At 47.1% G+C, this 27,939-nt stretch overlaps 2 protein-coding genes and 1 pseudogene across 4 annotated transcripts in view; all 3 read right to left on the bottom strand.

Annotated features, from left to right (window-relative positions):
* LOC137663691 (lactosylceramide 4-alpha-galactosyltransferase-like) overlaps positions 1 to 27,938 on the bottom strand; it is a 76,361-nt gene extending 48,423 nt beyond the window's left edge. Inside the window, exon 1 of the mRNA XM_068401157.1 lies at positions 27,852 to 27,938. The gene's annotated coding sequence lies outside the window, so the exon portion shown is untranslated. The remainder of the gene's footprint in view (positions 1 to 27,851) is intronic.
* LOC137663693 (lactosylceramide 4-alpha-galactosyltransferase-like) lies at positions 91 to 27,939 on the bottom strand. Of its 3 annotated transcripts, none has more exons than XM_068401164.1 (2): positions 27,852 to 27,939; positions 91 to 3,313 (listed from the first exon to the last, which is right to left on the bottom strand). In XM_068401164.1, the coding sequence occupies exon 2, from the start codon at positions 3,257 to 3,259 to the stop codon at positions 2,195 to 2,197; it is 1,065 nt and encodes a 354-aa protein (XP_068257265.1). In that variant the 5' UTR covers positions 3,260 to 3,313; positions 27,852 to 27,939; the 3' UTR covers positions 91 to 2,194. The 3 variants fall into 3 exon arrangements, with proteins under 3 accessions (XP_068257265.1, XP_068257267.1, XP_068257264.1); XM_068401166.1 differs by lacking the exon at positions 27,852 to 27,939 and adding an exon at positions 25,161 to 25,260; XM_068401163.1 differs by lacking the exon at positions 27,852 to 27,939 and adding an exon at positions 3,804 to 3,893.
* LOC137663690 (lactosylceramide 4-alpha-galactosyltransferase-like) lies at positions 10,846 to 27,928 on the bottom strand (annotated as a pseudogene).

Raw genomic sequence — 27,939 nt, 5'->3', positions numbered from 1 at the left:
CTGAGGCCCTCAGGTCTCCTCCTTCTCCTCAGAAAAACCTTCCAAATTGCTCTCATGGCTTCCTGTGTCTTCTACCTCTCCCTCCCCTTATAACCCTGGTTCCCGATACAGCCAAGCTGACACAGGTTTGCTGACCACATGCAGATGTGCTGCTTTTTTATTTTTCCCTCTTGAAAAAAGAGCTACCAGTTGCACAGCTGGACACTGCAATCTAACAGCAACCTCACACAGAGGTTATACTGGGATTCTTTTACAGCCTGAGAAGACATTTCCTTCCATTGTGTTTTTCTGTTGATGAAAATCCAACATAAAGATAGTGGAGGTTTATCCTGTTGCATACTAATACCACCAATCAGTTGCACAGCTTGTTGTGAAGGAGTAGCATGGGCAGTGAGCTGCTGAACACAGGAAAGAAAGAAGCAGATGCAAGCAGCCCCCAGCAGGAAGGCTTTGTGTCTAGTACAGGGAGGGGACCTGGGTGATGCAGCTGTGCTGTGAACTTCATTAAGAAACTCACCTGGCTAAAATGATTAACTTAGCCAAAACATGTCTGTTATGTTCATATGCTTCTGATGGGAATCTTTTAATCAGGAAATATTCCCACTGATGATGCCCTCCAGAAGTCTGTCAATTGTACAATAAAACACAAATTGATTTCTGAGAGGGTTTTTTTTTTTTGGCAGAAAAAAGAGTAGTTTACATTCACCACTGAGACACACCCATGTTCTGATGTTAGTCCCACCAGGCTGGCAATACCTGCATTCCCTTTGGGAGCAGAGCTGCCCATGTGTGTAGCTGGTAAGGGCAGTGGGATTTCTGTGTAGTGAAGAAACGGCAAGTACACAACAATGGCAGACAAAAAGAAATTCAGCTATACATCAACGTATCATACTATTAGTGACTAATCTTTTTTTCCGTATCAGAACCATGGCAAGTTACCATATAAAGATGTCAGTATTTCACTATGGTACTACTGGTATCCAGTCTGAAATGAGACTTAGAAGAAATGCATGATAAGCTGCAGGTTTGGGCATCCTGCATCTTTGTGCAGCCTGGTCTTTCCCAGACTAATCCTAGCATTTCATGGAAATCCTTCTACAGAAGAACCCTTCCATGTCAAGCAAATACAGAAGATTAAGAAAAGGTGTACAGCCATGCTCCTCACAAAGAGGACAGGACCATTTCTCAGAACTCACAACCAAGTACCTACCGGAGTGAATGGTTTAGTCATAAAATGTATGATTCTAGACAAGATGAAAAAGGGTTTGTGTAAATTAAATGTGAGTTGCATTACTACAGGTGGCTTATTATTTTACCTCTGTAACAGTAAGAGGCAAATAAACCACAAGGAAACACCCTCTAATCACTGACAGCCTACCAACTGTTTTACCACCAGGGCTATCTTAAATATGTTACTTGGGTGTTGCAGACACGCAATTTAGACAAAGACCCTTCTACTTCCAAGCAGTGACTTGGCAGGAGAGTATTGTTCTCAATACTTGTCCCGTTTCCCCATGCTAGTAAAAGAATTGCTTTTGGCTATTTGTTTTCCTGAAGGGGAACAGAAAAGTTGGCCTGTCGCTGTGGAATGTAAAACAGGAGACAAGATCATTTGAAATAAAGTACCTTTGAAAAACAAGAAAAACTTCACACTGAGCTGAGCAGGGATTTCAAATATTTTCCATTTCTTAAAGCAATTTTCATGTACTCCCCATATACTTCACCAGCCATAAGAATCTTTACCACCCAGGGAATTTAGTCCTAAGCTCCTCTAAACCGTGTCCTACAGCACTGGCTGGCATTTATTTACGTACTTTGAAACGTTACAGAGAGCAAGCCAAGGGTTCCTACAGCTGTTGGAACTACACGAGAGGCATTTCAGGCCTGATACTATTGAGAGAACAGCAATAGAAGAGAAACTGATAGGCACCAATGAACATGTTCCCCCTTCCCTGCAGCATCAAGGGCTACTGAAGGACAACAAGAGAGTCCAAACCCAGGTTCTGTTGTACATTTGAAGCACGTAGGATCTGAGGCAGATATCGGAAATGGTACAAAATCACTGAGCAGTCACACAGAATTCCTGCTCCGTGGGCTAGAAACCAGCTCTGTGGAAGGTGAAAGGCACTCCGTTTCCCTCAGGATGGGGAACTTCCCTGCAGCCAAGGCCCACAGGTCACATCACAGGCCTTGGCTACCCTTCAGAGTCCTTCTTCATCTTCGCATATGTGGCAGGGCAGAACTGAGAATACAGCTGAGCCAGCAAAGCCTGGGACGTGATCTCTAGCCTTGTCCCATGGCTCAGTTTGTTCCATACGTGCACTGCGTAGGTGTTCTTAAGGAGCCTGTAAAGCTCTGAGGAGCTGATTGCTTCAAATAACTTCTTCCAGTCCTCCCAGTAAATAGGATAAAAGGCTTCTGGGGAAAGAGCACTCACACCTTTGCAGCTCATGTTGTTCTGGATATTCCTGACGGAGCACCACTTCTTGAAGACACGCGTTAAGAGTCCTGGGCCCTGGTGTGCCCAGATCCAGCCATTGTAGTTATCCACAAAGTCCTGCATGCAAAGCTCCATGAACTCATGCCTGGGTTTGAAGGATAGAAAGGCCCCATTCAGTACATCCTCAGACTCAATACCGAGGGCGTTGGTGAGGTTCTTCAAGTTCCTAAGCACAATGAAGTCTGTGTCCAGGTAGGTGCCACCAAATTTCCACATGATCGTAATTCTGCAGGCATCAGACAGGACGGGTAAGTAATAAGGCTCCCAGCGATGATAAGCCTGCAAGTACCACTTTGCCAGAGGCGTCCCTGAGAAAAGCTCCAGCAAGTCCAGTGGCCGGATTTCCACGTTGGGGAAGCAGCTCAGCAATGAGAATGCCCAGTGGTTGGGTAATGAGGCATTCCCATTTGCCAAACCTTTCATGAGCACCACGACCCTTGTCCCAGGGTGTGTCCTGGCCGCTGACTCCACAGAGCACGTGAACAGGTAACTTGGGTTAGTTCGCTCTGATGTCTCCACAAAAAACACATCCCCCGGTGGAGGAGGGGGACCACTGGCAGTGGGATGGGGAAGGCAAGGCAACAACTGTTCATGCCTGCTTTGTGCAGAAAAGCTGTAGAGCTGGCCCTCAGCATCCTCCCCAGTTCTCCAGTACAACATGACAGAGGCAAAGAATACAAATGAAATGGTGAGGATAAACAGAGCCCTGAGCCTGTGGCTCAGCACCACCGCGGTCAGTTTTGGCAGGCAGTTGGACATCCTGAGCAGTCTCGATCCTGTCAGAGCCTGCTCTCCCAAGACAGGCGTCGTGATCTGAAGGGAAGAAAAGAAGAAAAAGACACTGACAGGCAAGACAGCAGACAACAAGCCTTGGGACAGTGCCATGACAGAACAGAACTCTCCTTCCTTCACCTCAGGGCAGCATGTTTAAATTATGCCTTTTGGTCACTTCTGGGCTTTGGGGACAGAGGAGAGGCAGCCGATACACAAATCATCAGCTCTGGATTCCCAGAACATTTTCTTCTCCTGCACAGAAATGCCAGCTTCTGCTGTGAGTGTTACAGGCAGAAAAAAAAAAAAAAACACCCCTCTGCTTTTTACATACCTATTTCCCCCTCCCTACACACCACAGACGGTTGAATCCTGTAAATCGTTTTTAGCCTGGTAAACTGTAGAAGAGAAAGCAGGGACAGGCTTGAGGGGACAGAGTTCATTCTTCCACGTAACAGAAATGGGAAATATGGCTCTCTTCCTTCCCCTGAAACTGCAAGTCCCACTCACACAAACTGCAAATACTACTCACCTGTCCCTGCTTTCAAGAGACCACAGAAGTCACTGCTTGTCTGGACAAGATTTTCAAGAGGTCGGTGTCTCTGAGAGCACCTATAACTCTATGGTCTGGCAATTCCTTTTTCTGAAAAGAAAAGGGGAAAGGTGGAGTCTAAACACATGGAGATGACATGCAAATCAGGGAGCATGTGACACCATACCTTCAGCTAATACATCATTGGCTAAAAGGTGGGCCATGTAGCTGATGGGTCATGAGGCTGTGCTGTGAAGAACCCATCTAATTAGGAATGAATGTGGAGAAAAAAAGAAAAAAAAAGAAGGAAAAGGAAAATGTTTGTCACTAGACTTTAACCTTTCTACTGTGGCAGGAAACCGGTTGCTGTTTTGTTTTCTACTCCTTTGCTAAGGATTCCCAGTGCTCACGCTGCTTGGGTGACTGCCATGAGAACTGAGCTGAGAGTTTCAAAGAGCTGCCTCCTCCCACCCCAAGACTTCAGTTCTGAATGCTCCTTTGAACACACACTCTTTCGACCAATTAATTTGCTCATCCATTTGGGAATATGCACCCTTATGCCAGATACTTCACTGAATGACTTTGCCAAATTCAGGTGTCCCTCAATTTAGGATCGAGTTCCCCCTTGTCCCTGTGCTTGATGGCAGCTGACCTTCCCTTACAGAAGACACGCTGACCCGTTCATAAAATACCACCCTTATCCATACAGCCACTAAGTTTAGGGGTTAGTTCAGTTCCTACTCAGTTGCCTGACACAAATCTCAGGCCTACTGCTCTGTAGCTTCCCAGACCCCTCTCCCCTCCGCAAATCCTTCCAAGCACTGCAGCATCACAGATGGACTCAGAAGATGCCAGCACTGGGGAAGCTCTTTGGAAAGCACCTTAAGCTGTTCCCAGCCCTTTCATCAACAGAGCTCTCCACGCCTCAGGTCAGGTCCCATCTAGTCACAGAATCACAGAAGGACTGGGGTTGGAAGGCACCTCTGGAGATCGTTTGACCAACGCCCCTGCTCAAAGAAGAGTCACCTAGAGCAGGTTGCTCAGGACCATATCCTCTTGGCTTTTGACCTCGTCCAAGGACAGAGACTCCACAACCTCTCTGGGCAACCTGTTCCAGTGTTTCACCACCATTTCTTTCATTCTCATTTCCCATATTCCAGTTTGTGCCCATTGTGTCTCATCCCATCACTGGATTCCACAGAGAAGAGTCTGGCTTATCTTCCTTACCCCACCCATCTCCAATCAGGTATTCACACACTTTGACAAGACACTCCCCGAGCCTGCTCTTCTCCAAGAAAAATGATCAGAGCTCTCTCAGCCTCTCTTCCTATGAGATGTGCTCCAGTTCCTTTCTCATCTTCGTGGCCCTTCGCTGGACTTGCTCCACTATGCCTATGCCTCACTTTTACTGGGAAGCCCAGAACCAGCACTCCAGATGTGTCTCAGCAGTGCTGAGTAGCAGCAAGGATTGCTTCCCTTGACCTTGCAGGCAATGCTCTACAGAACACAGCCCAGCAGGCTGTTGGCCGCCTTTGCCACAAGGGCACACTGCTGGCTCCTGGTCAACTTCTTGTCCACAGGTTCCTGGAGTTATCCCTCACCAGTTGCATCTATCTGTTGAACTTCATGAGATTCCTGTTGGCTCTTTTCTCCAGCTTGCTAAGGATGCTCTGAGAGGCAGCTCATCCACCTTGTGTATCAACCACTCCTCCTAGTTTTGCATCACCTGCAAACTTGTTGAGGTTGCACTCTGTCCCATCATCATCAAGGTCATTAAAGATGTTAAACTGTACTGGCCCCAGCACAGATCCTTGGAGTGTACCACTAGTTACTGCTCTCTACGTGGAGTTTGTGTCACTCATCACAATCCTTCAAGTCAAGAAGTTCAGCCAGTGTTCAATCCACCTCATTGTGTTTATGTAGTCCACATTTCATCAGTATGTCTTCGAGGCTGTTACGGAGACTGTGTCAAAGGCCCTACTAAAGTCGCAATAAACAATATCCAATGCTCTTCCCCTGTCCACTGAGCTGGTCATTTCATCATAGAAGGCTATTAGTTTGGCCAGGCATGATTTCCCCTTTGTAAATCCGTGCCAGCTACTCCTAATCACCTTCTCATCCTTAATAAGTTTGCAGATGACTTCCAGGAGGATTTGCTCCATCACCTTCCCAGGGTTCAAAGTGACACTGACTGGCCTGTAGTTCCCTGGATCCTCTTCCTTGCACATCTTGAAGATAAGTAAGATAGGAGTGACTTTTGCTTCCTTCCCCTTCCCCCGATCTCTATGATCTTTCAAGCATAACAAAGAGCAGTCTCACAATGACATCAGCCAACTCCCATAGCACTCATGGATGCATCCCATCAGGTCCCATCATTTGTCTGCTCATTCAGTCCTGACATGTATTCCATGGACATGGTGATGCACAAGAGACTGTGGCATGCGTCCCCCACAAGGAGGGATTACAGTGTAGAGAAACATCCCCAAGTTCCTCTTACCTGTAGCCAGATGCAGAAATTAATTTTGGTTTGCTTCAAACTGATCTCTGAACTCCCTTTTAATGTCTCATCTGCTACTGACCTTTTGCCTCTCTAGCAGGCCTGTTCCTTCTGCAGCTGGAAAAAAAGAATAATAAAGTTGGCAGCTTTAATACCTTTTGGAAATTGTTTTTCAAACAATGTTTCCTATAGCCTTATGGTGTTTTCATATTTAACCTGCCAGACTTTATGCGCCTACCTAATTTTCCCCCTGGACATAGATTCCACTTTGTTAAGAGTACTTTCTTACTTCTCATACATCTACCAACATACTGCAGAGCCATGGCAGCTGCTGTTTGGCTCCATCATTATACACAAATTTAAAAGTCAAGATCTCAACTTGAACTGTAATGGCAGGGTGCAGCTGAAGTGACTTCCTCCTGTAGTTTTCTCTTCTGGGCTACGCCTATTCATCTGAGTTCCAGGCATGGTTGCAAAGAAGATACCAGAGAGACCACAAGACAAGCGCACACAGGGAATGGTCACAAATACTTGAGAGAGATGAACTTGAAGTACATATGAAAGACCAGGGTGCTGGTGTTCACAAATGTCATATCCAAACAGAGCATATGGAGAGCTTTGTTCTTCCTCTTCTCTCCGTCTGAGGACAAACCAGCCTTAGGCAGACCTCAGCTCCAAACATATATATAAGATTAAGGCAGGTAACTGCACTTTCCCCCAAGAAGGGCTCTTAACCTGCTGTGCACCACAGCCTTCCTGGACTACACATCTTGGGACGAGAAGAACAGGGGAAAAAAGAGCCCTACAGAGCATTACTACTCACTGTGCATCCTAGACCCCCTCAACACAAGAGCTCCTGGCATAGGAGAACTCTCAGCCTGCACAGAGAAAATCATCATCATTCAGTCTCTTCCCTGGTGACCGCGTCCAGAATTACCCTACTGATCCTTCCTTACTTCTCTTCTGTTGCACTGTCCAGTTCTGCATCTCCAACCCCCACCCCTGGCTTCTCTCCTTGATGTACTGCACACCTGTGTACCCACTAACCTTCATGAGCTCAAGGACAAAAGAGGGCAAGAAACAGCTAGTGCCTTCTCACTACCTCCCATCATCCTTGACTGCGTATCAGCAATGAAGAAAGCACAGGCACTATTTTACATCTCAAGGGAAAACTGTTTCCCTGGCTCTTGACACAAGGAGTCACAAAAAAACTCCTCAGCACACAAGACCCCACCAGTCCTTTCACAGCCTCTCAAAATGCTCCCCTGGACTCCAAGGCCTTTAGATCTGGCTCCGAAAGGCAGGTGGGAAAATGAATGGCTGCAGCACAAGCTTTCCACTTTTAGGTCTACAAGAGCACAGACACTGTCACTACTAAGGGAGGCTATAGCCCACCACCCAGGGAAAAAGCAACACAATTTCTCATGGAGTTTCCTATTCTATAACATCCAAACCTTCAGAGTGAGACTAAAACACCTTGCTTCAGATAGATTGCAGATCATGAATGATGGTGCGATACCTGGATGGATTAGGAATCAGTACCACACACTGTGCTTTCCTCCATTCCCTCTGCTCATGTCCCAAAGATGGCACATAGTCATGGTCCGCAGAGCCCTCTTTCCACATGTGCTTATGTTCAACTTCTCCCATGTTCATTCCACACTCCTGATTTTAGTGAGTCACTTCAGGATACAACTTTAAAATGCTTTTCTGCATAATAACTAACAGATTTCTCAGACCTACCACCAACGCCTCATAGAACAATATGGAACACCTTGGCAGAGAGAAATAATAGTAAAAACTGTATTTATTTTTCTTTCACAAGGCAAAGGGGAAAAGGCCAAAGGCTGCTTTGATTCTCTCCTTATCAAACCTCAGAACATCGACTCTACAGGGGTAAAAAAACAAAGAAAAACAACAAAAAAACCACTCCACTTATCCAGAAAGGCACTTTCCTAGAATAAGCAGTGGTACCTCAAGCCAGATATTCATTGCAGTGGGTCCCAAACACTCCCATAATTGGTTCATGGTATTGCCACAGTAGAGTCCCCTGTTATGTGTTTGTGATCACCAATTACCATTTTACCATCTCTGGTAGGGATTGCTAGCTCGCTAAGATATCTGTTGTTTAGCCCAAAGGGCCCAAAACGGAACCAGTAGAAGGAGAAACCATGCCTCACTGACCATACACTAGGCCAGGGCTAACAATTTTACGGATGCTTCTAAAAAAAGCAGTGAAAAACCCCCACAGAATAGTGACAGCAAGAGTAGGGAATGAAAACAGCATCCATTTATATCACTTAGTGTGTTGAAGAATGCTTACACAGTCAGGAGGATCTGCTGTTTCCCCACAAAGGCTTTGTTCTTAAAGATGTTCAGTGTTTGGAGAGATACAGACATTCAAAATCCTGAATGCTTCCAGGATATACCATAAAGCTCGGCAGAACAAAGGGGCAGCACTACCTACCTACACACATGTGGTGCCACCCACTGGAGGGCTGTTTTCAGCACCTTCTTCATTCCAGAGTAGCTACTTGTGCACAGACCTCACACCCTACCCAACTCGCAAACAGCTATCTTTCAATCAAAGCAGCGCTGGCCTCTGATCAACACTGGACAGCCCAGCATTAAAAAACAAAACAAACCAAACAAACAAAAAGGTGCATACCCTCCTTAGCCACGTTCCCTGAGGAACAGGGGGAACTGTTTTGTAAAAGTGATGGGCAATTTGTCTTTCTAATTTTTATCATCAGAGACGAATAAACCTGAGACAGAGAAATGTTGCATGCAGTGTCTTTTATGTTTTTGACCGTTGCCTTGGCTGAACTGAGCAAACCTCATGTTGCTTATGGTTGACCTGTGAAACAGAAGAGGCCTCAGACAACTGCAGATCTAGAAATCATTTGAGTCACACTCAGAGGACTTGCAGGAAGCACCACGTGAAAGAGCTGTCACTTTGTGGCCAAGTGACATTAAAAATCTGACTGACTCATGGTCATGAAAGTGGCCATTGGACCACCCCACTGCTGTTCCTAAGCATAAGAAGAGGAGGCACACTGGAGGCAGAAAAGATTTTACAGTAAGATCATAGTCTCTTAGTAGTGTAGGAGAGGGGATGACCAATGCTCTGCTCATCTGCATTAACCCTATCGTAGTGCCAGGCTTATGTGCCTTAGTGATCCCCTTTAGAGTGTGGTGAAGACCAGATGTAACGACACTCATGGTCTCAACCTTATTCTTGTTTCTCACTGGTCTTTCTCCATTATGTTCCAACAAGAACTGTAAGAGCATCAATACATCCTTTTGGTCATCAAGGCAAATGATGAGTTTTCTCCCACAGTTTGTCCAAGAAACTTGCCTGTGTGGTGGGAACCCTCAAAGGCACAACAGCACCTTGTGAGTGATACCTTTACTTTCTCCACTGCAATTCAGGAAGATGCTCAGAGAGAAGACTAAAGCTTTCCACTGCCCTCCTCAAGACCTCCCAGGAGAGACTTGTACTCCTGGACAGTGAATTGCAGGAGTATTCCAGGCTACTTGAAGACGTCCACCATAAATGACTCATAAATGGACTTGAGTGTAAACAGTATGGGTTCCCTACCAAGCCCTCTGTAACTCTGGAAATATTCAGAAATATAATGCCTTTTCTTTAGGATCCATCCAACTGCTGAAAGAGCTGGTGCATCTTAGTTATGGACATTTGGTCATAGAGACAAACTCAGTATAAAAGATAGTTCAGCTATTCCTGTGTCAGGTGCAATTTAAGGCATGATTTGGATGAGCTCACCTGCTCATCGCAGGGTGTTAAATTGCCACTACTATGAAATAAATCACTGCTGCGCAAGAACTCCTTCTAAATGATGAGCTGGCCTCAGATCCTCATGATCTGATTCGCACCAGATTTCCATGACTTTAGATCTATGACATCAAACAGAGACAGCAGCCTCCTGCTCAAATCAGACATGAGAAAGTCTCCCCCACCAAAAGCTTCAGAACAGATGGGAATGAAAAGAAAAAGAAGTTGCTTTAGCTCTTTCTTTCTTCTCTGTTTTCCTCTACATTTTTCTCGGGACACCTCCTCTAGCACACATCCTTAACTTCCTCCTCAGTTCCTGTTCTTTGCTTTCCCATCCTTTCATTGCTTTGAGGACTGCACTTTAGAAGTCCTGAGAATCAGGCAATGAGATATGCTTTTCTACAAAGGTCTCTTCCAGGTTTACAACCATAGAAAGGGATCTTACTCCTCTGAAAGGCTGATGGAGGCTGCCACAAGTGGCCCAGCACTTGCTCCCCTCCTGAAACTTCTCTACCTGACTAAGCAGAGCAGAAGAAACATCCTGCAGAGAAACAAAATGTTGCTGGTATGCAGTTAAAGTCAAGACAAAGAGCTGCACAGACATCGGCTGAAGCTACATGCTCCACCTACACCCAACAAATGGCTTTTATCCTCAACTCTCACCACCTCACTTCAAAGAAGGTTCATTTGCGATGGAACAGCTGGAAAGTTGTGGGCTCCTGGGCAACATCTCTTAGCTGACCCTGAAGTCACTGCCTTTCAGAGTCCTTCTTCATGATATCTTATGTGGCAGGGCAGGAGTGAGAATGCAACTGAGCTAGCAAAGCCTAGGATGTGATCTCTAGCCTTGTCCCTTGGCTCTTCTTGTTTCATACAGGCACTGCATAGGTGTTATTAAAGAGGTGGTAAAGCTCCAAGGAGTTGACCACTTCAAAGTATTTCTTGAAGTCTTGCCACCGAATGGGATAAAAAGCCTCACGGGGCAGAGCACTCACTCCTTTGCAGCTCGTACTGCTCCAAAGACTCCTGATGGAGCACCACTTCTAGAAGACACGTGTTAGAAACTGTGGGCCCTGATGTCCCCAGATCCAGCTCTTGTAGTTCTCCTCAAAGTCCTGCATGCAAAGCTCCATGAACTTGTGTTTGGGCTTGAAGGATAGAAAGTACATACATACTTGGACTGGGTACCAAGCACATTGGTGAGGTTCTTCAAGTTCCTAAGCACAATGAAGTCTGTGTCCAGGTAGATGCCACCAAATTTCCACATGATGGCAATTCTGCAGGCGTCAGACAGGACGGGTAAGTAATAAGGCTTCCAGCGATGATGAGCCTGCAAGTACCACTTTGCCAGAGGCGTCCCTGAGAAAAGCTCTGGCAAGTCCAGGGGCTGGATTTCCACGTTGGGGAAGCAGCTCAGCAATGAGAATGCCCAGTGGTTGGGTAATGAGGCATTCCCATTTGCCAAACCTTTCATGAGCACCACGACCCTTGTCCCAGGGTGCGTCCTGGCCGCTGACTCCACAGAGCACGTGAACAGGTAACTTGGGTTAGTTCGCTCCAAGGTCTCCACAAAAAACACATCCCCCGATGGAGGAGGGGGACCACCAGCAACGGCACATGGAGGAGAAGGCATAGAGTGAGCACAGCGGATTTCAACAGGCAAGCTGTAGACCTGGCCCCTGCTCTTAGAGTCCTCCGTGATTCTCCAGTACAACACGATGGAGGCAAAGGACGTGAACTTAAGGCAAGGATAAACAGAGCCCTGAGCCTGTGGCTCAGCACCACCCTGGTCAGTTTTAGCAGACAGTAGGGCATCCTGAGCATTCTTGCTCCCGTCAGAGCCTGCTCTCCCAAGACAATCGTTGTGATCTGAAGGGGAGGAAAGAAGAAAGAGACATTGACAGGGAAGGCAACAGACCACAAGCCTCAGGACAGTAGTATGGCAGAGCCGCATGCTGAACTCTCCTTCATGCCAGCATGCTTGAATTACGCCTTTAGGTCATCTTTGAAAAAGCATCCTGACTTCTCCATGCTGCCACAGTGCCCATAGGGCCTCATCAGAAACTACAGCCCATGTTCAGGTTCTGAGGTTATGTGACAAAGCTCATCTGCACACCCACAAAAAGCTCAGAGGGACAATGGCAGTAGAGGGAGCCCAAATATACCCACTGGACTACTCTGAGGCCCATCACAGAGGCCATCAGCCCAACAAAGGCCCATCTGCCCAAGCCCAGAGGAGCACAGGAGCACAATGACAGGCAGGACCCAAGATCAAGGACTCCAGAGGAACGAGCACCTTGTGTGGGCCCCTCCCAGGGCTGTCCCAGCAGAGCCTCAGCGCCAGTGTCCAGGCACGAAACTCATCACCACAGTCACCAGAAGCAGCTCTCCAGATCACCTTTCGGTCTAAGAGGGTTGCTGCCTAGGGGTGGGACATGTTATGGGGTGCAGGGGAAGAGTTTGGAATCACACAGGACTTTGGAGATATTTTCCAAAGGAACAAAAGGTGGGGCAAGGGAGGGGTTTAGGTGATTTTGCGAGGAACAAGACGGGGAGAACAGAGGTGTAATGGGATAAAAAGGGCCAGACAGTTAAATAGCTTGCTGGTCAGTACGCTTGTCTGGCCGTGCCCTGCACCTGATCAGCGTAGTCTCTTGTCTTCTTATTAAATTCCTTTCTGACTCTTTCCAGGGTGAGGGCTTCTAATCTGTGTGCACATGTGTGTATCAAGGTGTGAATGCAGCAACAGTGCTCAGACAGCAGGTCGGAAGGCCCCTGTGTCCATGGTGGCAACTGAGTGTGGGTGTGCAAGTGTGTGATGGCTAGCAAAGATCAAGTGGACCAGACAGTGAGTATGTGAAGTAGCCTGGGAGTGAGGAGTGTGAGTAGGTCCCTAAGGGCCAGCTCTGGGTGTGAAAGCGCCTGTGTGTCTCTAAGGGTGAGAGCACAGGGGGATCAGCTATGTGACATGGAAAGTCCTAGCCAGCTCTGTGCGTGTGTTTGACAGTGTGTACAAGCAACTGGAGTAGAGCTGCAGCCTTGGGGACTTGTATGTCCAGGTGCCAGCAACTGGGGAGACTGGGATCCAAGGGCAGCTACTGGGTTGAGTATCTAAGCCCAGCTGCTGGAGGGATCCACCTTGTACATATGTCTATGCATATTCTCATTTGTGGACTTCCATCCTGTCCAGACAGAGAGGGGAGCAGGATGAGGCTGTTGGTGCTGCCTATGCTTATGTGGGTGCTCTGAGTGTCTGCCTGTGATCTGTGTGGCCTGTCATGCATACGTACATATATATGTAATGTATATGTGTGCTTTGTGTGCGTATGCTTGCTGAATACATCTTCAGCCTCACTACTGTCTGGACACGGAGCAGCAGCAGTCTCACCTCTCTCAGGCTGTTGGATCTGGTATGATATATCATCCTCCAGCAAAGATTACTCTCCTTCAAAAACAAAATATGGTGAAACCTCTCCCTTCATTTACCACAAACCAAGACTGACCCTTCTTTCCCTGGATGCATACTGCACTTGCCACTTGTAAGGAAATACAGCATTTATTCAATTTTATCTTCATCAGTCCATTATTTTCAAATCAGATATGTACAAGAAGAAAACCAGATACGAGGATTTTAGATTCTCTTTTGTCCTCCAGTTTGCTGCCATACTAATGACTCTGACATCTGACAGTGAGTGGGACAGCTGCTTCTGAGGTGTTTCATTTCCCCAGAGGAGAACCACTTGCCAGCGTTCCCCAAAACTGAGAACTCATCTAAAACCCCAGTGCTATCATCTGCTCCTGTCAAGAGGTCTCCGAATCACAGAATGGTACTTGTTTCCTTTCCATTTATTCCTCGACAATCACCCTGTGTCCCATATTTGCTACAAAGCTCCACAACATGGTAGCGTTGACTATGTTCCTTCACACGGCACCTCTCTTCTTGACCATGCTCTTAATTTTATATGTAAGTCTCTAGACGTAAAGTACTTAACACTTACTTTCACTAAAAAAAAAAAAATAAATATTTTTCCCTTCTTTCACCATTTAAAACCACACTTGTGAAAGAGAATCAAACATTACAACTGTTCAGCCTTCAGTACAGCAGTCATCTTTAAAAGACATGTTCTCCTCTTTTCCTACCTATTCCACCCACAGAGCCAGACCTTCTCCAGCAGTAAGCTCAAGTGTAGGGGTACACCTATATACCCTCCTGTCAGGCCGTTGAGCTGGGATACACAGTGCTCTTTCTGCTTTTACAAGCCCAGTGTGACTGCCCTGGCCAGCCTCCAAGTTTAGATCTCTGAAGTCCAAAGTGTAGATTTAACCATAAAAAGATACGTTGCAGCAGATGGAAGAGAAGAGCTGAGTTTATCTCCTGGAAAGTTCAACAGTTTTTAACAGTCTGAAATAAGGTGTGTCAATGCACAGTCTAATCGAAGGGCACTGCCATCAATGTGCCAACGCCTTCCTCAAAGCCTGCACAGTCAAAGTGACGCCAGGCTCTTAATAAAGAAAAAAACAGTAAGGTTTCACAAGGAACATACTCTTTAAAGAAAAAAAAATTGTCTGAAAGATGCAGAACATTTTAGTGTCTTCGCTGCTTTAATCCCTGTTCCTCTTTTGGTAAAAGTTTGGATAATTTAAAAGAAATAAAATCAATACAATCCAACAGTAAAAACAGAAGTTTTGTGAGACAAACCAAAAATGTGCAGAACGTAATAGAGAACTACATTATGTCTGCTACAGACAGCTATGGGTCAGCTTAATAACAGAACAGAATTTTCCATTTCAGATTAATCATTCTTCAGTTGAAAAAAAAAAAAGAAAAATCTCCCCTGAAATTCTTTTATCTCTCCGGTTTTTCCTCCATTTGAACACAAGCCTTATCATTCTATGATTTTGCAACACATCTCCAGTCTCTCAGAGAGACCACTTTGGAGCGCTTCTACTCTACCTGTAGAAAATGACGCATCATCTGGCCGGTAGCACGGGGCACTGGTGTGCCCGGCAATGGCCACATCACGGTGAGTTGCCCTTCCCCTCCATACCCTCTGCTTTCCTTCGGATTCTAAGAGGGTAACAGACACTTTCTTTCATATAGTTGCAAGAAACGTCAAGACCCTGCCATCTCCCCTCCCTCTGTTCTCTCCCTTTTTTCTCTATCGCTCCATTCATGTTTGGAAGGAAGAAGAGTGAGGGAGCGAGATTTTTTAAAAATCACATTATGCCTGGAGTACACAGTACAGTTACTGCTAGGCTAGTAGTACTGCACCAGCAAAGAGTTTGGAGGTTGGGGAAAAGAGATGACTATGCAACTCCACCCTGCAGAAACAGCACATCAATGGCAAAAGTTTACTCCAGCTCTGCCCCACAATGAATCTTTCACAGCCTGAATATGAGGGTTTGCAAATAAAACTGGCTGATGTTGGCCCTTCTCTAGAAAACTGTACTTGGGAAAATGCCAAAGCGCTGACGCAGCAATACAGGGGCACACATGGAGAGTGGAAACTCTACCCAGTTTATGTCCACATGAGGTTTGTACTGTTTGGCCATGTCATTGCTAAACCACTTTACATCCCAGCATAATGAATATACTGCCATAGGCAAAACATTCCTGACTTCAGGAATTTCACTTTATTTAATTTATTACAAATTAACATAAACTTTTAATTACTGATTCAGGTACTGAGGGAGGTGGGGAAAAAAAAAAAGATGACCAACCAACAATTAAACAATCACTTTGGGAAACACCTTTCCTTCTCTTTCCCCAGGCTCATCTTCAGTTCAACACCTCTCCTGCCTGCTTCCTAGTCTCAACTTCCCTTGTTTTCACTGTGGGTTGCACTCAGTGTGTCCCAGTTCCTTCGATGAGGCACAGGCAGCATAGGAGGCTATGGGTCAGCATGTAATGGTTTCTTTTGGCTGCTCCTTGTGTCTCACTTTTCCCCCACTGTTCCTTGCTTCTTACTGCTCTTCTGCTCCAGCATGGGTCCTCCACAGCCTGCAGTCCCTTGGGGTGTACCTGCCCTGGCACAGATTCTCAATAGGCTACAGTCCCTCAGGGGTGTCCCTGTCCCACGTGTGTCCTCCACAGGCCGCAGAACCTCAGAGGTGTCCCTGCCCCACCATGGGTCGCAGTCCCTCAAGGGTACCTCCTCCAGCCCAGAGTGCCTCATTCCAAGAAAGCATCTCCAGCCATGTACCCAACAATGTCCCCTTCCACATGTTTCCACTTCTTCCTCCCTTTACTCCAGACATGTCTCTTCATGTATCTCCTCACACCTCCTTTTGCACGTCCTTTTGTATCTCCTCTCACGTCTCCTCCTGTGTCTACTCACATCTTTGGTTTTGTGTCTCCTTTTACTTGTCCTCACACATGTCCTTTTGTGCCTCCTGCCCCATGTCACCTTTTCATGTCCTTTTTTGTGACTCCTCATGTCTCCTTTTTTTGCATCCTCGCATATCCTCCCACATTTGTCCTCACGTGTGTCCTTCTGTGTCTCCTCATGTGCCTCCTCCCATGTCTCCTTTCTGTGACTACTGTCCCTAGCAGCTACCACCCTTTCTTAAATACATTCGAGCAGAGGCACTGTGTGCTGCTCTGACCGGTTGCAGTTTTGGTGTGCAATGTGCTGGTTTTGCCTGTTTTGGAGCTGGCTGGAACCAGAACAGGGCAGCTCATGGCCCCTTTTCACATCAGTCACCCCTGCAGTCCCCGGCTCCCCAAACTCTGCCAGATACACCTAATACAGAGTACCTTGTAATGTTTAAATACAGAGAAGTCCCCAGCTTTTTTTTTTCCCCGTGTAAGGGTGAAATCTGGATTTGAATGTCAGATTACCAATGGGTGAACAATTCTTCACTACCTAGTGCAAGCACAAACGGTTATAAAACACGTTAGGAGGTCAAGGTTACCGACTTCCCGAACGACTCATGTATTTATTTCCCTTTGTGGTAACATCTGCTTCTAAAAGTTCCCTGTACAATTCTTAAGAAATTCTTTAAACAAACAAAGAAAATGAGTGACTGTAAGTTACACGTCCTCATTTACCTACTTGCAATGCAAAGGGCTTGCCAACAATTTATTGATGGCTTCACACTCTCCAGAGAACTCATTTTATAATTTGCTCAAGCCTGTCAACAGCTTACCCTAAATGTCTCCTTAGCACATGCCAAATTACTCTCTACCACTTAAGCAGGAAGGTAAGGACGTCCCAGCCCTGCCACTCCACCTATACATTCTTTTCCAGAAAGCAAGGCTTTGTGTTGCAGCTAAACCAACCAAAGGAGAATTTTCCACCAAAAGGGGGATTCCCTCAGATATCTGAGGCAGAAAATTCTGCTTACGAAATAAATATGAAGCTTTTCTGATGGTTTAGTTTCCACAGAACAGCTCGACTGAAGCACAAATCTGAGGGAGAGTAGTTAAAGACAGCAGTATTGCTCCCTCAACACTTCTCCCTTACAAACAATGAGGAAATAGCAATGTCCCAGTTTGATTTCTTTTAAAAACACTCAGCAGCTGAACAGGAGAGAAATATCTTGGGCAGTAAATAGGTGCAGCAGATTACAACAGCTGTTCCAGTAACAACAGTGAAAGCACCAAGGAAACCAGAAGCTTTTCCAAGGCAGTGCAAACACCTCTAGGGCTAGAGCAAAAGCTCCATTTTTTCCTATCATGTCTGCTGAAGTCTTATCTGAAGCTACGAGATGGCTGGTGGTGATACACCACTGAAGTCCCATCTAGTAATTTCGATTGATGAAACAAAGCAAGAGGAAATGACCATAAGCACAGGAATAACTGCCACACCAATGTGAATATGCAGCTGTGTTTGCTTAAAATTCACTTGTGTTTTTACTTTAAAGGTGCTTTGTGACTGAAAAACAAAGTAAACATTAATAAGCTCTGAGCAAGCAAGTTTCCTGGCCCTGTCAGAAAGAGGAACTTTAAGACTTTGCTGGGACAATGCAGAGATGAGTTAGCAGCAAACAGGTATCACAGCAGCAAGAGTCAAGAGCCAGGTACTCCCTCACAGAAACCAGGCTGCACTTTCCCATGGGGCAGGGAACAGATCTGTTGAGTTCATTTACTGTGGTGCACACTACAGTATTAACTTGTTTGTTACTTTAAAGTACCTTTAGTATAGTACTTTCTGTGCAGGACCATGTGCTACACCCCAGCATCAATCACAACATCCATCCTACAAAGTGGCCTTCACATGCTGCCAGATACCTCCTCTTATTTCAGCCCCAATGGTTAGCTAACCATGGCTGAAGCAATATGCTGTTGGCTCAGCAAGGCACAGAGAATGCCATGCAAGAGTTTCCACAAGGCAGACAGGGCTGCAGTTCGCTGAAGGTGATATAATAGAACTTTAGAGCATTTCAACATGGGTCAGGTAAAGTGCTGGTTTTAAATGCTTTGTTAAGTATGCTCCCTAATGTTGAGTCCAGGATGTTTTCCCAGATTAACATTACAAAAAAGCCAGAGTCTTTTTGCTGATGCTTCATCAAGAAGGTCAAATTCATAATTCCATTCCTCTCTGCTGAGAGGTTTTAGCCCTTGCTTTTGTTTTTCTCAGAAAGCCATAACAATTTTTGGGGGTGCACCTATAGCTTTTCCTCTAAAAGGCGCTGGAAACGTAAGTCACAAGAAAAATACACAAAATCTTAAAATCTCAAACTAGTATCAAAGGAGAATTGTTCAAGGTAGACTTTTAAGTAACATTTGGTGCACCAAAATTAAATATATTAAGCTTGAATCTAGAGCTAATGGAATTTAGAATAACCAGTAGGTGTAATTCCCATCAAATACATTTGGTGTTAAGGCACCCTTAAGTATAAAAAAAAAAAAAAAAAAAAAAAAAAAAAAAAAGCTGCTGAAAGTTTACATAAATCAGTTCCTGGTTATTGTGCTTCAGAGCAGCAATGGATACACATTTCCTTCCTTTCAAGTAGAACGGAAAATTAAAGCTTGCAAAGCTTCCATCAAGAACTAATTAGGAAAAAAACAAACCTACAGACCACGCACATTGTCAAAGCAAAGCGTGCAGCGTCTTTCAGGCCGAAGATCACACACAACACTGCTCTGCACTGTCCCTTCAGCTTTCCTCCCTTCACTCTTAAGTTTAGCACAGTTGCCAAGAACAGTAAATAGGCAGCGATACTCTGAATTGTTACTATGTGCTGTGGAGAGTTATGGTCAAGAGCGGTCTCTAGAAATACTTGGAATAAGGCAGGCTGCAGCAGAAAGGTGGACAGAGGACTCATGTTTGGAGCTGTGTTTTTTTTCAGTTTGTCCCTCATGCTACAGGTTGTACGGAAGCAGATGCAGGTCAGTTTGTGTGAAGCCACTCACATGATCACAGCCTAAGGGGGAAACGTTGTGGCCTTTCCAAAGGATACGCCAGGTACCATAGTTAACATATTTAAAATGCCTTGACTTTTTTTACACAACCTGAATTTAAGTTAAAGTTTCTTGCTTATTAAGGCTTCCCCCAATACTAATACTGTACATATGAAGCACCAAGAGACAATGCATTTGATTCTGTTCACTTCTGCACACCTCATAACACTATTTGCACTTAGCCAAACCACTGTGTATCAGCATCGTACGTAACCTCTCCTTTTAAAATTCAATGCTATTCACGCTCCACACAGCATTGGCATAGAGAATTAAGCTGCTGGATCAAAAGCAGATATTGAAATCGTGACTGCCTGCTCAGATGAACACAGGGCTGAAGTGGAAGTGGTCATTTCTGACTTACAGCTTCCCCAAAGCCTTCCAGGGAGATCTGCAGGTGTGAGCAGCACCTCTGGGGTGAGGTGTGGGGAGGGAGGGCCCTCTGGTGGATAGCTGCTTCTCACCCCCCCACGCCTCCCCCACTTGGGGACACCTCAGGTTACCCAAAACGCCCCAGGAAGATTAATTTTTTTCTTAACTTTACAAAAAACTGCCACTAGTCTTTAGGCTATTTATTGAAATATAAGACTCTGCGTGTCCTTGCAAGGATCTCACATGATCTTGAGTACTTCTTAGTGAAGCTTTGTAAGCACGAGCAAAACACTACAGCCTGTAGTGTTTTATCTCAGTCTTCCTGAGATTTCTATGCTTATTTCGTTAATAAAGTGATGAAATTTACTCGCACCTGACAGATGCAACAGCAAAACATACTGCGAAGCCCCCAGCACTAGATATTGTATGGCTGGCCAGCACTACCAGCTGTGGAGTTCAGCACTCCAGTGATGTGGGAGCTGTAACCTGTCTCCCAACAAAAAAAACGCCTGTAGTAACTCAAAGCACAACCGTCATTTTGGTTTTCTTCTTTAACCTCTAGCACTCCTTCACAGTGGGCCCCTTTGCTTCCTTATCTCAGGTGTATCCTTCCCCATGTTGCTCTGCTCCACACCTTCCTCCCCACCCTGCCATGGCTCTTGAGCCCAGCACAGGAGACGTCTGGCAGCAGGAGCCACATGGGGCAACTTAAGGAATGAGAGATGGTGACAGAAAGCATCACCAACCCAGAAACCCTGAGCTGTGAGGCAGGACAGAAGATGCAATTGCTCAACGGAGGAGAAAGCACTGTACAAGGCAGCCAGATTTGTGGCAGGGAACTGGGAAGGGGCTGAGAAACACAGAGAGGGCTTTTAAGCTGAGGCTCTTGCCCCTGACACTGCAGCCATGCCTATGTCTGGCCCTGTACCCCATCAGTCTGGACCCTGCCCCACAGACTGACCCCAGAGCTGCCTTGCCTCCGTGACTGGGCCTCCTGCGGGGCTCCCAGATGAGCCCACTGCACCCCAGGGCTGCCCCACTCTGCTCACGGGGGTTGGCATAGGCGGGGAGGGCCTGCCCAGCCCCCTTACTCCCCAGTGCCCCCCGTTGCTCCCCAGCGTACTGCTGGGGTAACACCATATAGTGTCAGGGTTATGGACCCCACTGTGCCAAACCAAGGTCCCTGGGGGATGGAGTGGTGAAGGGTTTTGTCCTGGTGGAAGCACCAAGTGATGCAACGAGTGCGGCGGAGCAAGGAAAGATGCCAGGATCACTGCGGGGCACGAAGGGGAGCAGGAGGATTTACAGACAGACTGGGGTAGACAAAGGCTGTCAAAATCAGGAACCCAGGCACAGTGCGTAGTCAGAATGGCATCCCTCTCCCCCCCAAAATAGTACAGGAACATCTTATTCAGCACCCTATCAGGAAAAGTTTCCCAACAGTTTTCTGGTAGAGCTTAGCATTTGGGTCTTCTTTAACTTAAAGGAGCAGGTTTTGTACCTCACAGCTTTTAGCTTTCAAGAAACAGACCACACAAACCCCTCATCAATATTTAAAACAAAAGAGAAGCCAGAATTTGGCTGCGGAAAGCTGCTAGAAAGGACAAACAGAGAAAAGGGACAGATGCTACCAGCAGATCAGCTAGCAAACTGATACGGCTCTTTGCCACCAACAGCTTTCAAATAGTAGTTTCCTCTTACTGCTTATTTGCAGAAAGCCATGCACGCTCATTGTACAATAGGGCTGGAAACTGTGTATAAAATTTAAGTCCAAACACTATTTTAACCCTCACAGCTCAAGCAAATACTGGCACATGGCTAGAAAAGGAGCAGATCTTTGGAAGGACGTGCACATACAAGGAGACTGCGAGAATACGGAAGTCAGAATGACACCGGGTGGGGAAGCAAGCAAATCCTGTTACCAGTATTACTGCTGCCTACAAGCTTATGCAAGGGCTTCACAGCAAAGCAAAACAGAAAGAAGGCACGGAAGATGCTGTCCTCTCCTACAGGTCAGTCGTATGTGACCGGGCATCCAGCAGCGTTAACAAGTGAAGAGATACAGTGTTACCAGAGCATTCTAATAATTAAATACTTCTAGCTTAATAGGACAATGTGTAGTGATTTTTCCTTCCCCTAATGTGGATGACACTTTCTTTCTCTCTCTCTGTTTTTAAAATCCAGACACACTGGAGAGGAAAGATCGTCCAACAGCAGACCACTACACATGGACTCAGGGGATTTCTATTTATTTTGCTGCTCTGGAACACTTTTCTTATGGCCCAAGAAAGAGGTCACTTAAAACTAAAGCATAAAATCTCACCTCTGCCTTGAAATCATAGTGAAGTCAATGTCTAAATTTCTTCAAGGATCTCAGGGGGTTGTTTCTCTGTCTCTAACACAGTCTTCCTCCTGTGAATATGCCCATCTCACAGAGCCACTGCAAGGCTGAACATATTAAAGATCGGGAGATATTAACCAATGTATCTTGCAAAGACGGGAGGTTTTGTGCAATTGTACAGAACATAGTATGAACAATTTCCTTTTCAACAGAAAAATCTAAATACTAACATGATTGTACTTAATCCCTCACTCACAGAGGAGCAGCTGGATCACAATGCCATAATCTGAAGTTCCACCAGACCATATTTAAACTGTTGGGCAGTTTCCCAGCCTTGGTTTAAGATAATTGTGAAAGCCAGTAGAGACAAGCAAAGAAGTGAGTTACAAGCAAAGAAGTGAGTTGGTAACACATCACCCGTTTCCAAGTGAAAGCACCACCCAAAATAAGATTTGTGAGTCTCTTCTGGAATCTGAATGACCCAGAAACGTACGGGGGTTTTAAGTGTTTGTTTGGGCAGGAGTGCCTCTGAAAAAAAAAAACAACTCCAGATGAGAGCAGAGAAAGGGATCTCAAAGCCAGAAGACAGAGTACAAGCTTTTGACAAGCATGGGAAGCGCAACCCTTCGGGAGCTAAATGATAATACAACTACACTGATTTACCGGGGGGCTGCCAGTAAAGACAAGAGGGGTGTCCCCAATCTCTCCTGCCATCACATACCGGAACTTGATCCAAACCACAACAGCACTGATGGCAAGACGTATCCAATGCCATGCACGGCTCATCTGGTCTCCCCTCTATATATGGAACAGGCACATTTGTATGGTAACAGTTTTATATGGTAACTGTGCCTGGCAGGCAGCAGCTTGTCTCTATACTAATGACCAAACAAATGCAACGAAAGTAAGATAGAAGTAGAATTACTCATCAGTACCTCGTGCCAAAGTATCCGCTGATGACACGACAAAACCAAGGCAATAGCTAATTGTTGCTAATGCAAGTGGTACCACTCCCTTCCTTCTCAGGCCTGGACACTCCTCTGACTCTGCTGTGACCAGCCCTGAAAGCTAAAGCACCAAAAAGCCAATTCTGCTGAAGGATTTGATTTTCTTACTGGTTTAACTCCCAGAACTGGTTTTGCTCCACTGGAGGGTGAGACAAGCACAAATATTGGCAGAGAGATGCGAGAGTAGGCAACCAGGAGGCTGCATCCTTTTAGTATCACCGAACTTAGCTCCGTGGTAATGCCAAATTGCACAGCAAGGCCTTCACAGTCCACAACTACTGAACTTGGCCCCGTGATACCCCTGAGCAGGAAAAACTTCATTAGAGCCACTGTCAGATGGAGACAGCCAATGCCTTAAGAGCCAGTAGAAATCCTGTGAGAAAGAAAACTTGGGGCATAGCTACCAGCTGCTACCTGATCTACACATCTAAAACTAGTTCATGGCAGGCAGACTGCTATTTACCCAACATTACACCCTGTGGCCCTCAAGTATGACTGCCATTTTTGTGTTGTCAAATGAGGGGCATGTGAAGGACCTCCACGTATGACTCCCTAGACAGTGCTTCCCCCTATAGAGCCTGTGCCTCGAGACGCTGCTGAAATTGCTACAAGAACCAAAAAAGGGGAATTTGAGTTCTGTCAGATTTGCTCCTCTGACTTCCACGGCAACAAAAACCATGAATAACGGTGCAAAACCGTCAGAGCTCGGCAGAAGCTAGAGAGGGTTTCTTCAGGGTTAAGAAACACCCAGTCTATTCTGAGCAACTTCTCTTGCATTAGGAAACAACATGTTAGTTTAACCAGGATAGTTCATTCTTAGCCAAAGCTTCTAAACTAGCCTTCTCTAAAGCCAAAGCTTCTCTAAACTTGCATTACTAGTTTTAGGTTACTAAAGTTACAAGAGTTATGTATTTTCTTATGCCTTTTTTGTAGGGGTTTTCTTCCCCCTCTCACCACAGCAAACATTTCTACAGCTCTATTGCAAGTCTCCATCTTTCTTCCTCAGACTTTATCCCTGCTCAGACTTTGACGTTTTTCAGGATACGTCTGCCTGGGAACATGATGGTCAGCTGCACTCTCCCCTGTCACCAGTTCTGCTGTTTTCCCACCCTCTCACCCAAGCCAGCTCACACTGCTGGCAGAGAAGAGTTGCACATTTCTCCATCCATCCGACCCTTTTCTCCTCATCCTCCCACCCGACCCTTTTCTGTTCATCCTCCCACCGTGCTGCCACCATTCACCTGGACCCACAGCTTCAGTCATTCGACTCGTACTTTCCCAGTGGGATGGGGCCCTTTCAGTTTGCAGCACACACGGGCACTGTATGTGCAGCTCCCTTTCCTGCGGCTGCTATATTCATCCACACCTTCACCAGCTCCCTCTGACAGCGATGCCTGCACAGCAGAAACCCTCACAAAGCTGAACAGGGATCCGAAAGAAGCCCCCTCACCACCACCTTTCACAAACCTCAGCCTTGCCACCGCCGGGAGGGAGACTGTCTGCCTGGACTGTAAGCACTGCTATCGGCAGAGATCCGACCGGGCACGGCAGCCACACGGAGCCAGCTCAGAGCTGCCCGGGGGTCCCGGCTGAGGGCAGCCCGGCTGCCAGGCCCGTCCCTGTCCCCGGCCCTGGCAGCCCCTCCCGGCCGCTGCGCCCGACGAGGCGAGCGGAGCCACCGCCCCGCGGGCAGGTCGGCTCCAGCCCACACGGATGGAGTGGCCTCAGGGCGGCTGCTGGCCGCCGCCGCGGAGGCCGGGGACGCGCTCTGCTCATGGAAAAGTTGCCCGTGGAAAAATACACCTTTCCCCGAGCGGGGAGGGAGGATGAAGCTACCCAGCCCCGGCTCACGGGCAACCCGAGACCCACGTTCCCCTCGCTGCGCCCGGGCCCTCCCCGCAGCCCGGCCCGGAGCCCCGGCCTCCCCGCTCCCCGCCTCACCTCCGGGGCCGCCGCTCCGCGCCCGCCGCCCTCGGCATCACCGACGGCGCACGCCCTCCACCGCCGCCGGACAGGCCCCGGCCGCCCCCTCCCGGGGGGGAAACGTACCCGTTACTCGCCGGAGACGCGGCGCCGCCCGAGCCGCCCCCGCGCCCCGGAGCGGGCGGCATCGCCCCCCCGGACGGCACCGAGTAACGCTTCCTCCCTGGGCAAGGTCGCTGCTGCTTTTGGTGTAGTGGTTTGGGTTTTTTTTAACTCATAATATACCATTTTAAATTGCTGTAAGGCGCTTTTTTCTCTCCTCCCCACCTCCAGGAATTTCTCCTTTACCCCACGGCCGGCCGGTAGCTTGTCTGTCATCCGATCGCCGCTTTTCAGCGCAATTTTACCTGTTGTCGAGCTGTGACAGACCGAGCGGAGCGCAAGTCACGGTGCCTGTCGGTGGTCGGCAGCGCACGGCCCCGGGCCGGTGAGGCGGCAGCCGGGCGGGCAGCGGGGGACGATTAAACCGACCCTGGTTAGAGACCTGAAGGGCTGGTAAACCACGGAGAGAAGGAAGAGCAGCGGAGGACGGGAGCTTCCTACATCGTTTGATGCCAAGGGAGGGGATTACAAAGCTAACACCAGTCAACAAGGACGTGAAACCGAAAATTTTAGTTTAAAAAAAAAGAAAAGGCAAGCAGCCCGCACGTGAGCTACTTACATGTTGCAAAGCAAGTTCCATATGTACCCTCAGGCAGGAAGAAGTTTTGCCTAAGTTATTCCTGGCAAATGATTGCTTAACAAGTTCTTAATGAGCGTGAATAAAGAAGGGAAATGTAGGCTTCTGTTTAGAAAAGCACCTTTGACTGCAAGGCTGTTATGGGGTGGAGTAAATTGCATGGGAAGATGAACAGAGATTTTGGGAAGCAGGTTAGATGATAATCAGGAATGGTTTAGATGGAGGTAATCCTACCTGGAGCAGGGGTGGACATGAGCTCTTTTGAGATGCCTTCCAGCCCTGTTTTTTATGATTCCCATAATACAGTATGTTACTTACGTGTTACAAAACAGCGTACCTATGACAAACATTTCCACGAAAGAAACGTTGACACTGCTTTAAACAAAAAACAGGTTTTCCCCACAATTAGGTAATCTGAAACTGCTCCCCCTCCCCCGAAATAATGTTAAACTATTTATTTTATAAGAACAGACCTTAATCGAATTTGAAGTTAAAATGGATTTCAAGACCTTTTGTCTGCCCTGCTGAGCAGAATTTAGATTAATGAGAGAGTTGCTGCTGAAGGGGTCGCCCTCCTTGAGTGAGGGTTTGGACCAGATAACTTTCTGAGATCCCTTCCCACCCCAGTTTCTCTGCGTTTCTGAGCTGCGCAGGCAGCACCCTCAGCAGCCTGTGGCCTTGAGCCCAGGGAGGCTAGTCCTCACATGGTCTCGGGGTGAAAGCAGGCATTGGACGCAGGGGAAGGCAAGATGGAGTTTGTGAACCTGGGCTGGGTGCGTTCAGGGGCAAACAGCTACATCATGGGAGCAGGTAGGGCAAGCACAGGGCAAGTGCAGTACCTGCAGTGCTGCCGTACACAGGCACCCCATGGAATGGTAACAAAGTGGGGAAGAAGGATCTGAAACCCAGAGATCTCTCCAGAAGATTACCAGAGCCAGGGTTTACCTCCTGTGGGGCTCCTACAGCAGGGATGGTAAAGTCTTAGTCTTGGGACATGGACATGTGTCTAAACAGCAGAATTCGGATCACGCACGTGCCTCTGGACCATTTTATCATTAGTTCCTGAACTGTCAGCTTACAGCCTCATGTGAACTGCCACAGGTTTGGATTTGCCTTAAAGCGCTGATGTGCAAGTGGCACAGCTGTCCCTGTGCTCAAAGGAGGCAACGACCTGGCGAGTACCCCAAGGATGTCAGCCAGCCCTGCTTGCAAATCAGAGCTGGGGTACGCTGGGCGTCACGGAGCCGAGGCAGGCTGTGGGAGGCAAATGACCTACCCCCAGCCACTGTAAAGAGCATAGCACCATGCAAATCATCCTCCCTAGCACCTGGCAGAACAAGAGCAGCCTCACCTGCAAGTTAATTTCACAGCAGCGTATCACCTGAGTAAACAGTTTTTAAGTGCTTTCAGCCTGGTTTTGATTTGATGAGCAGCTTCCTACCTTGGCTGTCAGCCAATGAAGTGGCTTTGGTTTGAACTGGGAGAGGACAGCTGCCGGGGAGGGTTGCTATGACACTACAGGTGGCTTCCTCCTCATCCCTGTTTCAAAATAAGCCAGTGAGCTGCCGGCCAGGGCTGAGTCCTGCTCCTGGAAAGGTCTGTGCGTCAGCTGCCGAGGCACTGGTGCTGGAAAGAGCTTACACAAAAATTATTCCTATGAAAGAGACATAATCATGGCACTGGTCTCTTAGCCTGGGAAATAAGTAAATGACTTACTGAAGGTGGGGAGAAGGGTGCAGCGTGGCTGGCACTTAGCAATTAGATTGTAACATCCCACATCGGGAGTGAGGTGGGAGGAGGAGGTGGAAGGACATGTATCCATTCATGGGGACAGATGAAGCACATGCTAGAGGCTTTGGGTCGCCTGCACGCAGCACAGGGGGCAGGAAGGTGGCCAGCGGGGGTCATTAAGCCCTTGTGGTATCACAGTCTCCCAGGTATTATACATGCTTTCCTGGCATTGTATGTACCTTTTACTTGATGGACGGACCGTAGCCTAGATTTTCGTGGAGCTGAAAGGCCTGAAGTGGTAAATGGGCATAACCCAGGGCATGGTCT

Source organism: Nyctibius grandis, chromosome 5 (genome assembly GCF_013368605.1).
Source record: "Nyctibius grandis isolate bNycGra1 chromosome 5, bNycGra1.pri, whole genome shotgun sequence".
NCBI classification, from domain to species: Eukaryota; Metazoa; Chordata; class Aves; order Nyctibiiformes; family Nyctibiidae; genus Nyctibius; species Nyctibius grandis.
Note: the sequence above shows the minus strand (reverse complement) of the source record. Positions and strands in the feature narration are given on the sequence as shown.

Excerpts from the sequence above, each read along its gene's own strand:
- LOC137663693 (XM_068401164.1), bottom strand. The coding sequence starts at position 3,259 with ATGTCCAACTGCCTGCCAAAACTGACCGCGGTGGTGCTGAGCCACAGG.